The sequence below is a fragment of the Trichechus manatus genome, unplaced genomic scaffold (assembly GCF_000243295.1).
Source record: "Trichechus manatus latirostris isolate Lorelei unplaced genomic scaffold, TriManLat1.0 scaffold00057, whole genome shotgun sequence".
In the NCBI taxonomy this organism is placed as follows: domain Eukaryota; kingdom Metazoa; phylum Chordata; class Mammalia; order Sirenia; family Trichechidae; genus Trichechus; species Trichechus manatus.
Window position 1 is genome coordinate 662,211 of NW_004443993.1, and position 14,310 is coordinate 676,520.

General features: G+C 38.0%; 1 protein-coding gene across 1 annotated transcript in view; it reads right to left on the reverse strand.

The window, feature by feature from the left end:
* Positions 1–5,705: 5,705 nt before the first annotated feature.
* LOC111820937 (zinc finger protein 699-like) overlaps positions 5,706–14,310 on the reverse strand; it is a 14,048-nt gene continuing 5,443 nt past the window's right edge. The window contains 5 exon segments of the mRNA XM_023733061.1: positions 5,706–5,889; positions 5,891–6,111; positions 6,113–7,232; positions 7,593–7,716; positions 8,744–8,867. Coding sequence (XP_023588829.1) covers positions 5,706–5,889; positions 5,891–6,111; positions 6,113–7,232; positions 7,593–7,716; positions 8,744–8,867 — 1,773 coding nt within the window.

Sequence of the window (14,310 nt, forward strand, 5' to 3'; positions counted from 1 at the left end):
CAGAAATCAAGGGTGCTGATTCCATTCAATGACAAAGAAGTCTCTTCAACAAATGGTGCTGGGAAAATAGGATTTCCACATGCAGAAAAATGAAGCAGGATCCATTCCTAACACCATACATGAAAACTAATTAATAATGGATCAAGGACCTAAATGCTAAATCTAAAACCATAAAATTCTTGGAAAAAAATATGGTGGCAAAGCTATGGGATCTAGTTTTTCTTTTCTTTTTTAATGATAGATTATCCACATATAACAACAAATGCATGAGCAGCAGAAGACAAAATAAAATACTTTTTTCATCAAAGGACTTCATCAAAAGAGTAAAAAGCAATCTACTGACTGGGAAAAAGCTTCAGGAACCATATATCTGATAAGGGTCTAATATCCAAAATATCTATAAAACACCTACAACTTAATAACAAAGACAACCCAATCAAAGAATGGGCAAAGGACTTGAAGAAAAACTTCACCAAAGAGGCTGCTGAAGTGACCAAAAAGCACATTGTAAAGATGCTTGTTGTCACTAGCCTTTACAGAGACGCAAATCAAAACTACAATGAGATATCATCTAGCCCCTACTAGAATGGCAATGATCAAAAAAAAAAAAAAAAAATCCAGAAAATCTAAATGTTGGCAAGGATGTGGCAAGATCAGAACCACTATCCGTCACTGACAGGAATTTAAAATGGTACAACTGTCGTGAAAAACAGTATGATTCCTCAAAAAATTAAAAATAGAACTACCATATGACTCAGCAGTTGTACTCCTAGGTATACATCCTAGGGACCTAACAGTAGCCATATGAACAGACAGATGTATACCTATGCTCATTGCAGCACTATTAACAATAGCAAAAAGTGGGAATAACCTAAGTTCCCATCAACGGATAAATGGAAAAACAAAATGTGATACCTAGATACAATGGAATACTATTCAGCCATAAAGGAAAATGAAGTCCTGATGCATGCTGCAACGTTGATGAACCTGGAAGACATCATGCTGAGTGAAATAAGTCAATCACAAAAGGACAAATATTGTATAATCTCACTTTTTTTGAAATAACAAGAATAGGTAAATATGTAGACGCCAATGCTTATTAGTTGTTACCAGGGGCAGAAGGGAGGATGAGGAAATCATTCTCTGGGAAGTAGTGAGTTTTTGTCTATGGCAATGGCAAAATTGGTATTGAATAAGAGTAATGGTTACGCAACTTGACTAATGTAACTGATATCACTAAACTGTACACCAGAAAAGGGCGAATTAGCAAATGTTGAGTTATATACAATTTTACAACAGCACCCACACACACACCAGAGAGAGAGGCTGCAACTGCTGATACTACTTCAGTACAACCAAACTTCTCATGGGATTATTTTACTTGGTTCAAAGCTTTAGGGTCCTGGTTTCGTGGGACAGTCCGATTAGCCTAATACTGTTTCTAGAGTTTCTGTTTTACCTCCTAGTTTGGTGAGTAGTGCCTGGGGTCTTCAAAGATTGTGAAAGGCCATCCAAAATACATCTATTAGTCTCTACCTGGAGCAAAAGAGAAAGGAGACCCAGAAAATGGAGAAGAAACAGGACTACAGGTCTAACTACCTCCATAAACTACGGCTTCCTTTTCCAGGAGACCAGAAAAATGAGATGAAGCCCAGCTCCCATTACTGAACATTTTGATCAAGGACTGGATATATAGATCCTGATCAAGAGGGAAAAAGTATAGAACATAATTTAAAATTCTTATGGAATCCAGACTTACTAGACCCATTAAGACAGGAGGAGCCCCAAAATCTTTTTCCCTGAGATAATCTTTAAACTTTGAACCCAATCTCCTGAAGTCATTTTTAAACCAAACAACAGTTTAGCTCAATTTGTAAGAAAGTTTGACTTGAACAGTGCACTCTTTTAAAGAATTATCTGTATGAAAACAGTAACTCTAAAGCATAGGTGAGAAGTTCAGGGGGCACTGAGTCAATGTTAATGGTGGTAAAACAATTTGGGTAGAGACACAATGGTGACACAACCTGAAGAAAGTAACCAATGTCACTAAACTCTACATGCAGAAATTGTTGAATGGGACTATGTTTTGCTGTGTACATTTTAACCAAAAAATAAATAAAGAGAGAATGCAGGGAAAAAAAGATCAACAGTTTCTAGTAAAGGTAGACATACACCTACCATACGGCACAGCAATGCCATTAAGACCTACACGGAAAAATGAAACCCTATGTTTACACAGGAAAAAAATCTATGCTTGAACGTTTATAGAAGTTTTACTCATAAAACCAGGGAAACACTCAAATGTCCTTCCACTGGCGAATACATAAACTCAGATGTGTATACAAGGAAATACTGTTGTTAAGTGTCGAGTTGGCTCTAACTCATAGCGAACAACAGAACGTACAACCGAACGAAACACTGCTCAGTTCTGCGCCATCCACACAATTGTCGCAATGTTTGAGCCTACTGTTGTAGCCACTGTGTCAATCCATCTCGTTGAAGGTCTTCTTCTCTTTCGCTGACCCTTTACCAAGCATGATATCCTTCTCCAGGGACTGGCCCACAGATAACATGTCCAAAGTACATGCGACGAAGTCTCACCATCCTAGCTTCTAAGGAGCATTCTGGCTGTACTTCTTCCAAGGCAGATTTGTTCATTCTTCTGGCAATTCATGGTACATTCAATATTCTTTGCCAACATCATAACTAAAAGGAATCAATTCTTCTCTGGACTTATTCATCGTCTAACCTTCACATGCATATGAAGCGATTGAAAATACCGCGGCTGGGGTCAGGTGCACCTTAGTTCTCAAGGTGACATCTTTGCTTTTTAACACTGTAAAGAGTTCTTTTGCAGCAGATTTGCCTCATGCAATATGTCATTTGATTTCTTGACTGATGCTCCCATTGGCGTTGATTGTGGATCCAAGTAAAATGAAATCCTTGACAAGTTCAATATTTTCTCCATTTATCATGATGTTGCTTATTGGTCCAGTTGTATTTTTGTTTTATGTTGAGGTATAATCCATACTGAAGGCTGTAGTCTTTTTGCTTTTAAACTTTTATTATAGAAAATTTAAAACATATACACAAGTAGATAGTACAGTATAATATTTTCTCATGTACCCATTATCCAGCTTCAATGATGATCAACTCATCCCTACCTATCCATACCCTCCCTAACTTGGATTTTGAGGGAAATCTCAGGTATGTTATTTTAGCTATATTTCGTTATTACCCACTGCCATCAAGTCAATTCTGACTTACAGTGACCCCATAGGACACAGCAGAACTACCCATAGGGTTTCCAAGGCTGTAAATCTTTACAGAAGTAGACTGCCATATCTTTCTCCTTCGGAGCAGCTGGTGGGTTCCACTTTCGGTTAGGAGCCGAGCACTCTATTTCATTATAAGTATACCTAAAAAGTATAAAAACTATTTCTTAAAATCACCAAGTATCCCACCAGTGCTCAGTTTTACTGAGTCTTTATACTTTTCTAGTTTTTTGTTTTGACTTGTAGGATTGTTAATTTCCTTTGTGGTTACCTTAATATTTACCCCTATTTTTCTAAGTTTATACTGGTCTTTTATTTCTTTATATCACCTTGCCTTCCTCTCCATATGAAAAATCTATGTCTACATTTTTTAGACCCTCTTTTTGTTTTAATGTTGTCATCTTTTACATGTTGACATCTGTTTCCTTATTTTCAGTGTTTTAGCTTTGATTTACTTTTGTGACTTCCCTGAGTTGACCTCTGGTTGCTCTGTCCTGTGTTCTAGTCTTGGGTTATGAGGAATAACTAAAGTCCTTCCCACATCCTTATCTCTCTATACTGTAAACTCTTCTTGGTAAGGGATGAGGAACAACTAAAAGCTTTCTCACATCCCTTACTATTCATAAGGCTTCTGTAAAAATAGTATGGCATCAGAAGTCACTTTCTAATTTCAGGGAGAAAGATGAGAAACATCATCAGCCCAAAGCTGATTCCTATGAGGTAGAGGTCAAACATACCTTCAACCTCCAACATTTTTACAAATTCTGAAACCAGCTGTGCCTCCCAAGACACTCTTTCTCTGCTGGGTTCGATAATTCGTTGCAACAGCCACACAGAACTCATAGACCAGACCCACGATTAATGGGGTTTATTAGGGAAGTAAGAGGTTACATTTCAGGATCAGGATCAACATTGAGAAAACAGGAACTCAGGATACAGTTCTTCAATCAAGACAGCTTTTTCTCAGCCTCTACTACAGGGTCTTCCACTTAAATCCTGGACTTTGCTGCCAGCCTCACCCCTGCTCAGGCAGGTGTTACACCTCTTTAGCAACACCAATAAGTGTTCAGAGGCACACTACTCGGCCAGAGAACATCCAGCCCAAATGTTCTCAGCTCTCTCACTCTATAAGTCGGCAAGCCCACTGTGTCTGCCTCGCTACATGGGCCAGGAAGCCCACCATGACGTCTTGTGCCAGTGTCCTGGTCCAGCTGCTGCATGTTTCTCTGCCGAGCTTGCCACTTCTCCCCGTCTAGCGCCACTCCTCCTAAAGTGTTAAGCTATGTCTCCTGAGTCTAGGAGGTTCTCAGCACATGGGCCCTGGGTCCAAAGGACACAGTCCACTCCTGGCCGGTCTTCCTGATGGTAGGTGATGTCCCTCTACCCCTTTCTGTGATGGGCTTTTTTTAACCTAGTGGGATGGCAAAACTGACCAATCCCATCTTGGGGAACATCTAGCTCAATTGGCATGACACAGCTTATAAAGACAATGCTCTACGTTCTACCTTGGTGAGTAGTGTCTGGGGTCTTAAAAGCCTGTGAGCGGCCATCTAAGATACTCCACTGGTCTCATCCCTTCGGGAGCAAGGGAGAATGAAGAGAACAGGATACAAGGAAAAGATTAGTCCAAAGGACTAATTGTCCACAGCTACCAAGACCTCCACTGGACTGAGTCCAGTACAGCTAGATGGTGCCCGGCTACCACCACTGACTGCTCTGACCAGATCACAACAGAAGCTTCTGGACAGAGCTGGAGAAGGATGTAGAGCATAATTCTAACTCACAAAAAAAAGACCAGATTTACTGGCCTAAAGGAGACTGGAGAAACCTCGAGAGTATGGCCCCCAGACACCCTTTTAGCTCAGTGGTGAAGTTACCTCCAAGGTTCACTGTTCAGCCTGGGAGTGGACAGCCCCGTAAAACCAAATGAGACTGAGGTACAGGAGTCCAGTGACAAGGGCCAGAAGGCAGAAGGGGACGACGAAGCTGGTGATAGGGAACCCAAGGTTGAGTAAGGATATTGTTGATGTGTTGTGAGATTGTTAACCATTGTCATAGGGCAACATTTGTAGTAAATTTTAAACGAGAAACTATTTGTTCTGTAAGCCTTCATCTTGAGTGAGAATAACAGCACAATTGGAAGAGCATAGTCAATGTCACTGAGCTGTGTATGTAGAAATTTTTGTAATGGTGTACCTTTGGCTATGTGTATTTTCACCAAAAAAAAAAAAAAGGTTGAGAATTTAGAGGGTTAATATGTCGTGGGGTTGTTAACCAATGTCATAAAACAACATGTGTACTACTGTTTCATGAGAAACTATTTGTTCTGTAAACCTTCACCTGAAGTACAATAAAATATAAAAAAAAAAACAACTGACCAATCCCCTACAAAAGTTCTATGCAGCATCTTATTTGCATAGTCCCATGCAATCATTTTGTGAGAGTTCCAAAGTCGTGGCTAGAAGGGCCAGATGATAGCAATTCACGGCAGCGCAAGTCCTCTCTACCGTGAGATCTTATATGGTCAGTGAGGTGTGAGAACTGTCTAAACGCTTTCCCACATTCCTTACTATGATAAGGCCTATCTCCACTGTGAGTTCTAATGTTTACAGGATGAGAAACAACTAAAGGTTTTCCCACATCCTTTACATTCATAAGACCTGTATCTATTGTAAGCCCTTATATGGTCAGTGAGGCATGAAAACTGACTAAAGGAATTTCCACATTCCTTACATTCATAAAGCCTCTCTCCACTGTGAGATCTTATATGTATAGGGAGAGATGAGGAAAAACTAAATGCTTTCCCACATTCCTTACATTCATAGGGTCTTTTTTCCACTGTGAGTTTGCATATGTGTAGTGAGGGCTGAGACCTGACTAAAGGCTTTCCTACATTCCTTACATTCATAAGGCCTGTCTCCACTGTGAGATCTTATATGTGTAGTAAGGGCTGAGGAATAATTAAAGGCTCTCCCACATTCCTTACATTCATAAGGCTTCGCTCCACTGTGAGTTCACATATGTACAGTGAGGGATGAGGAACAACTGAAGGCTTTCCCACATTCTTTACATTCATAAGGTCTGTCTCTACTGTGACTTATTATATGTCTAGTGAGGCGTGAGGAATAACTAAAGGCTTTCCCACATTCCTTATGTGCATAAGCCCTCTCTCCACTGTGAATTGTTATATGTCTAGTGAGGGTTGAGGAATAACTAACGGTTTTCCCACATTCCTTACATTCATAAGGCTTCTCTCCACCGTGAGTTCGCATATGCATGGTGAGGGATGAGGCCTGACTAAAGGCTTTCCCACATTTCTTACCCTCAAAAAGCCTCTCTCCACTGTGAGTTCTTACACGTCTAGTGATGCTTGAGAGACAACTAAAGGCTTTCCCACACTCCTTGCATTCATAGGGCCTCTCTCCACTCTGAGTTCTTATATGTCTTGTAAGGTGTGAGGAATCAATGAAGGTTTTCCCACATTCCTTACATTCATAAGCCCTTTCTCCATTGTGAGTTCTTATATGTCTAGTGAGATTTGAAGAATGATGAAAGTTTTTCCCACATTCCTTACATTCATAAGGCCTCTCTCTACACTGAGTTCTTTTATGTTTAGTGAGGGGTAAGAAACAACTACAAGGTTTACCAAAATCCTTATGTTTATAAAGTTTCTCTCTCATATGTGGTTTTAGGGAAGAAGGACCACTACGATCTTCTCCACGTTCCTTACAATGACAAGGTTTGTATCTAGTGTGAGATCTGATGTGATGCTCTAATGATGAATGATCCATGAAAGCTTTTCCATACTCAAGGCATTCAGGAGGATTCGCTTCAGGAGTTCTTTCGAGCCTAGTAAGATTTCCAATCGAGCTGTAAGTTTTTCCACACTGATTACCTTCTTCACCTTTATTTACTTTACCATCTTTACATTCACAGAGGCTCTCTACTGTATATATTCTGTTAAAAATAGGAAGCATGTTGTTAGAATTAAATTTGTTACCATTTCACTATTACCATACACAATGAATGTGTGTTTTCTGCCCTGAGTTGTCATGTGTTGCCTAGCTTGAGTCATCTCACAGAGGGTGGGACCATTACAGTCAAGGTCTTTCTACATAATGGAGCGTTCTGCTAATAAGGTACAAGTGAAATATGTTTGAAATACTCAATATCTGATTCACATTTATGGAAATACTGTGTTGTGAAAATTATGTGAACACACCATTTTAGAGCTAGTTTTACACACACACACAGAAATGTCATGACACTTGAAGACTTTCTTGAGGCACTCTTCACTGCCATGTGAATAATACTCACCTCACATGCCTTCCCTGGTTGTTGTGCTGACATTCAATGCCATGGAATTCAAAGATCGCTCCTAACATGGAGAACCAGGAGTCATTCTTCACTGTCATTTGTCCATTATTATCCTGTTTAAAAACTGACCCAATAATTTTAAGTTGAATTTCACAAGAAGAAACAAAACAGAAAATTTTAGGAGGAAGAAGGTACATGTGAAGAAAGACTGACTTTGAGGCATTTGACTGTTATAGGACTTCGGCAATGGCCAAAAGGTAAGAAATTTACTAAGAAATAATTCCTTGAAAATTGGGAGTGATGGTTATATAAGTAGGATATAACTGGGAAGGCAAAATAAAAAGGTATTGTAAACAACGCATGTGCATAAAGGTAATATTAAAAGAAGAAATGGGTCTTTTGCCACAAACACAGAAGGCATGAGAGGACTCATGAAAAATCAAAGAAGTCAGCTCAGGTAAGTGTGTAACTTCCACCTCCTCAAAGCTAAAGATTATTTCAGTTGATTTCTTAAAATGTAATCCCACTCTACCAGGCGTGGTCCTTTAAAGGATACTTGCCTTCCTGGTGCCTCCTGGATAAGCACCAGGATAAGTATTTCAGCTCTGGATAAATGTTACAGCTCTGGATAATTCATATCTGCACTCTCCTCAGATCCTTCCCTTACTTCTCAGGGAGAAAAATTAGTGTGGTTGATATGGTGTTCATGGGGAAAGACAGATAACGAGGGAAGATAGATAAGCACATTTCTCTAATGCTGAACTAATACTTTGGTCTCCATGGTCTCTATAGATACATAGGTGTGAGTTTGTTTTTAGCAAAATAATCACATCAAATTTGTAATAAGCATGGTAAAATGCTAATGAGGTTCCAGACACAAATCTCTCTTTGCCACAAAGTGACCCTGAAGCCAATGTTCACACTTACAACATTTTAAAGTGCCTCAAGGCTTTTAACAACGAGATAAATAGTCAATTTAATACAGATTTTTACTTTTATGTGGAAGCCACTAGAGTTCTAAGCCCCATGAGGGCAGTGAAAATGCCATCACGTTTGCCAGTGTATTCAAATTCCTCAACCCAAATCCTATAAAAAGGTCAATGAGTACAATATATTTATTCACTAAATAAGAAAAATGAAGCCATTCTTACCTGAGTCCAGGTTCCTGAAGGTTTCCATCATCACATCTCTATAGCATTTCTTCTGAGAAAAATCCAGCAAAGCCCACTCTTCCTGGGTGAATTCCACAGCCACATCCTCAAAGACCACTGAGTCCTAAAACATCACATATATTCTGGATCAGCCAGGTACCATCTTCCCCAATGTGTGCAAAAGGATGAGTGAGGCTGACAGTCCTGAAGAACTGAAAATTCATAGGTCACACCAGGTTCTGTGGTCTACTCTAGACTTTGGTCATCAGTGTCGTCCCTTCACGGACTACATTAACCTCCTGACTGTTGGCATCTTATGTAATAGATTTAACAATACTTCTAACATACTGAATTTATCTCTCCATAGTTTCACTATGACCTATCCAGTATTATTCCTCTCAATATTTATGGTTTAGAAAAGGCAGAAAATAGCAGAAGGGGAAAAAGGGACTGACAGCTTTTTCCATTGGTTAAATAGACAAAGCAAGCATCAGAACCAGATTTAGATGTGGCAGAGATTTTGGAATTAACAGACTGGGAATTTAATACAACTATGATTCACATAAAAAGGCTGACAAGTGAAAAGGTAGACTACATTCAAGAACATACAGGTAATGTGAGCAGGGAGATGGAAACTAAGAAAAATCAACAGGAAATCCTAGGAATCAAATACTATGTAATAGAAATGAAGAATGCTTTTAAAGTGATCAGCCATAGATTGGACACGGAGAAGGAAAAATCAGTAAGTTTTTAAATAGGTCAATAGAAATGCCCAAAACTGAAATAGAAGAAGGCATGAAAAAAAGGGGAACAGAATATCCAAGAACTATGCGAACCAAAAGGTGTAACATATGCGTAATAAGAATACTATAAGAAGAGAAATCAAATAATTGAAGTAATAATGGCTGCAAATTTTACAAAATTTATAACAGACTCCAAACCACAGATCCAGAAGTTCAGAGTGGGCTAGAGAGAAACAACTAAAGGAAAACATGAACAAAGAACTAAAGGAAAACAATGTACTGACAAAATGAGAGGAGTTCCTGGGTAGTGTAAAAGGTTATGCACTCAACTACTAGCTGAAAAGTTGGCATTTTGAACTCGCCCAGAGGCACCTCAGAAGTCAGGCCTGGCAATTTGCTCTCAAAAGGTCACAGCCTTGAAAACTCTATGAAGTAGTTCTACAGCACACATGGGATCGGCAACTAATAATAACAAGAAAATGAGATTATCAATAAAAAGATATGAATTATACAAAGGAACCAAACAAATTTTGGAACTGAAATAAAGACTAACTAAATAACTATAATGAAAAATTCACTAGAGGAATTAAATAGTATATCTCAGCAAGTAGAATTGGTGAATTGGATATAGGACAATTGAAATTACTGTCTGATGAACAGAAAGGAAGAAGAATGAAGAAAGGTGAACAGATCCAGATGGATTTGTGGAACACCATCAAGGAGATCAACACATGCATTATGGCATACCCAAAAGGGAAGAGAGAAAGTGGCAAAAAGAATATCTGTAGAAATAATGGCTGAAATTGTCTCAAGTTTTATGAAAGACATGACCCTTCATATCTAAAAAGTTCAATGAACTCCAAAAAGGAGTAACTCAAAGAAATCCACAGAGAAAAAATATAATTAAAACTGTCAAAAGCAAATGCAAAGAAAGAAACTTGAAAAAAGCAAAAGAAATGACACATGAGAGATCCACAATAAGTGAAAAGATATCACGGACCAGAAGGTAGTGAGATGACAAAGTTAAAGTGCTAAAAGAAAAACAAAAACCTGTCAACTAAGAATTCTATATCTGCCAAAATTGTCCTTTACAAATAAGGGTGAAATTAAAACACACCCAGATAAACAAAAACTTAGGAAGTTGATTTCCACTAGACTAGACTTGCCTTACAAGAATTGCTAAAGAGAGTCCTTCAGGCTGAAATAAGAGGGAAAAACAAACAAACAAACACTAGACGGTAATGGCAGGCTGTATAAACAAGTAAAGGCATTTATATTTGAAAATATAAAAGCCAGTATTACTGTATTTTAGGTTTGTATCTCTAATTTTTATGTCATTACCCACTGCAATCAAGTCGATCTCAAATAATGCCGACACTGTAGGACAGAGTAGAAGTGCCCCATAGGACTTCCAAGGCTGTAAATCTTTACTGACGAAGACTGCCACGTCTTTCTCCTGCAAAGCACCTGGTGGATTCGAACTGCTGATCTTTCAGTTAGCAGCTGAGCCACTAGGGTTCCTCGTTTATGTCATACATGTTTAAAATAACAAATACATAAAAATATTTGCAAATGTATGTTATTTGGGACAAAATGGACAAATATGTAATTTGTGAGAACAAAACTTAAGGCAGGGAGATGGAGTTATGTAGAACCAAAGTTTATGTATACTATTAAAGTTAAGATGGTAATAATTTCATTTCAATTGTTATAAATCCAGGATGTTAAACGTGATCTCCATGTTAACCACAAAAAAAAATCTAAAAAACATACCTAAAAGGAAATGAAAAGGGATACAAAACAATGACAGAAATGAATGAAGAAATAGTTCTACATGCGGAGTTGGAGACTTCAATATACCGCTTTCAATAATGGATAGAATATCTAGAAAGAAGATCAATATGAAAATAAAAGGATTTGAGTCACAATATTAAACAACTAGACTTCACATATAGAACACTCCACCCAACAACAGTAACATATACATTCTTCTCTCTTCCACATGGATCATTCTCCAAGATAGACCATGGGTTAGGTCAAAAACCAAGTCTCGAGACATTCAAAAAGACTAAAGCCATAAACTATATCTTCTCTGACCATAATGCAATGAAACTAAAAAGAAGAAGGAAAAGAAAAAGTTTCACAAATATGTGGGAATTAAATAACACAGTATTAAATAACCAGTAAGAAATCACAAGTAAAATTAGAAAATACTTAGAAGAATAAAACAAAAGCAAAACTTTCCAAAACTTAAGGGATGGAGTGAAGATAATGCTCAGATGGAAGTTTACAGCACTAAATGCCTACATTACAAAAGATCTCTCAAATCAGTAACCTAACATCACACCTTGAAAAAACAGAAAAAGAGGAGTTAAATACACCCAAAGAAACCAGAAGGACAGAAACAATAAAGACTACAGTGTAGTAAATGAAATACAGAATAAACAATTGACAGAATCAAAAAAAGAACTTGGTTTTTTGAAAAGATCAATAAAATTGACAATCTTTATCTAGATTGACCAAACAGAGAAGAGGCAAATAACTAAAATCATGAATGTATCGATAATACAGAAATAAAAAAGATTACAAGAGAATACAATGAACAAGTGTACACCAACAAATTAGATAATCTACATAAAAGGGCAAATTCCTAGAAACACACGAACAACCTAAATTGACTCAAGAAGAAATAGAAAATTTCAACAGAATTATAACAAGAGATTGAATCAGTAATCAACAGCATCCCAAACATGAAAAGATTAGGACCTAATGGCTTCACTGCTGAATTCCACCAAACATTTAAAAAGAATATTCATCAATCCTTCTCAAACTCTTCCAAAAACAGAAGAGGGAACATTTCCTAATTCATTCTATGAAGTGAGCTTTGATTCCAAAGCCAGAAAAAAATGACAGACCAATCTCCCCCATGAATACAGATGCAAAAATACTCAACAGTTACTAGAAAACTAAAAACCCAAAAGCATATTAACAGAATTATGCATCATGACAAAGTAGGGGTTATCCCAGAATGCCAGGATAGTTAAACATTAGAAAATCAATGTAACACACCAAATCAATAACATGAAGGAGAAATACAATCATTTCAACGGATAAAGGAAAGTATTTCACAAAATCTAACACCGTTTGATGAAAAAAAACCACTTAACATACTAGGAATCAAAGGGAAATTCCTTAACATGATAATAAGCATTTATGAAAAACCCACAACTAGCATCATATACACGTGGACCTCACCAGATAAAATATATAGGAATCAAATCAACCACATCTGTGGAAACAGATGGTGGAAAAGCTCAATATCATCAGTCAGAACAAGGCCAAGGGCTGACTGCGCAACAGACCATCAATTGCTCCTTTGCAAGTTCAAGTTGAAACTGAAGAAAATTAGAACAAGTCCACGAGAGCCAAAGTATGACCCTGAGTATATCCCACCAGAATTTAGAGACTATCTCAAGAATAGATTTGACGCATCGAACACTAATGACCGAAGAGCAGACAATTCGTGGAATGACATTAAGGATATCACACGTGAAAAAAGCAAAAGGTCATTAAAAAGACAGGAAAGACCAAAATAGAGGTCAGAAGACACTCTGAAACTTACTCTTGAACGTCGAGTAGTTAAAGCAAAAGGAAGAGATGATGCTATGAAAGAGCTGAACAGAAGATTTCAAAGGGCATTTCGAGAAGACAGTAAAGTATTATAATGACATGTGCAAAGACTTGAAGATAAAAAATCAAAAGGGAAGAACACGCTCGGCATTTCTCAAGTTGAAAGAACTGAAGAAAAAATTCAAGCCTTAAGTTGCAATATTGAAGGATTTTATGGGAAAAATAAACAATGCAGGAGGCATCAAAAGAAGATGTCACTATACCAAAAAGAATTGGTTGACATTCAACCATTTCAGGAGGTAGTATACGATCAGGAACCGATGGTACTGAAGGAAGAGGTCCAAGCTACACTGAAGGCACTGGTGAAAAACAAGGCTCCAGGAACTGACAGAATACCAACTGAGATGTTTCAACACTCAGATGCAGCGCTGGAAGTGCTCACTTATCTGTGCCAAGAAATTTGGAAGACAGCTACATGACCAACCGATTGGCAGATCCATATTTATGCCTATTCCCAAGAAAGGTGATCCAATCGAATGTGAAAAATATTAAACAATATCATTAATATCACATGCAAGTAAAATTTTGCTGAAGATCATTCAAAAGCAGCTGCAGTAGTACACTGACAGGGAACTGCCAGAAATTCAAGCCGGATTCAGAAGAGGACATGGAACCAGGGATATTAGTGCTGATGTCAGATGGATCCTGGCTGAAAGCAGAGAATACTAGAAAGATGTTTACCTGTGTTTTATTGACTATGCAAAGGTATTTGTGCGGATCATTAACAAATTATGGAAACATTGTGAAGAATAGGAATACCAGAACACTGAAGTGTGCTCATGAGGAACCTGTATATAGACCAAGAGGTAGTCGTTCGAACAGAACAAGGGGATACTGTGTGATTTAAAGTCAGCAAAGGTGTTTGTCAGGGTTGTATTCTTTCACCATACTTATTCTATCTGTATACTGGGCAAATAATCCGAGAAGCAGGACTATGTGAAGACGAACGCGGCATCAGGATTGGAGGAGGACTCATTAACAATCTGCAATATGCAGATGACACAACTTTGATCGCTGAAAGTGAAGAAGACTTGAAGCACTTACTGATGAGGATCAAAGACCGCAGGCTTTAGCACGGATTACACTTCAACATAAAGAAAACAAGAAGGGGAACTAAATAGACAATAGATAAGT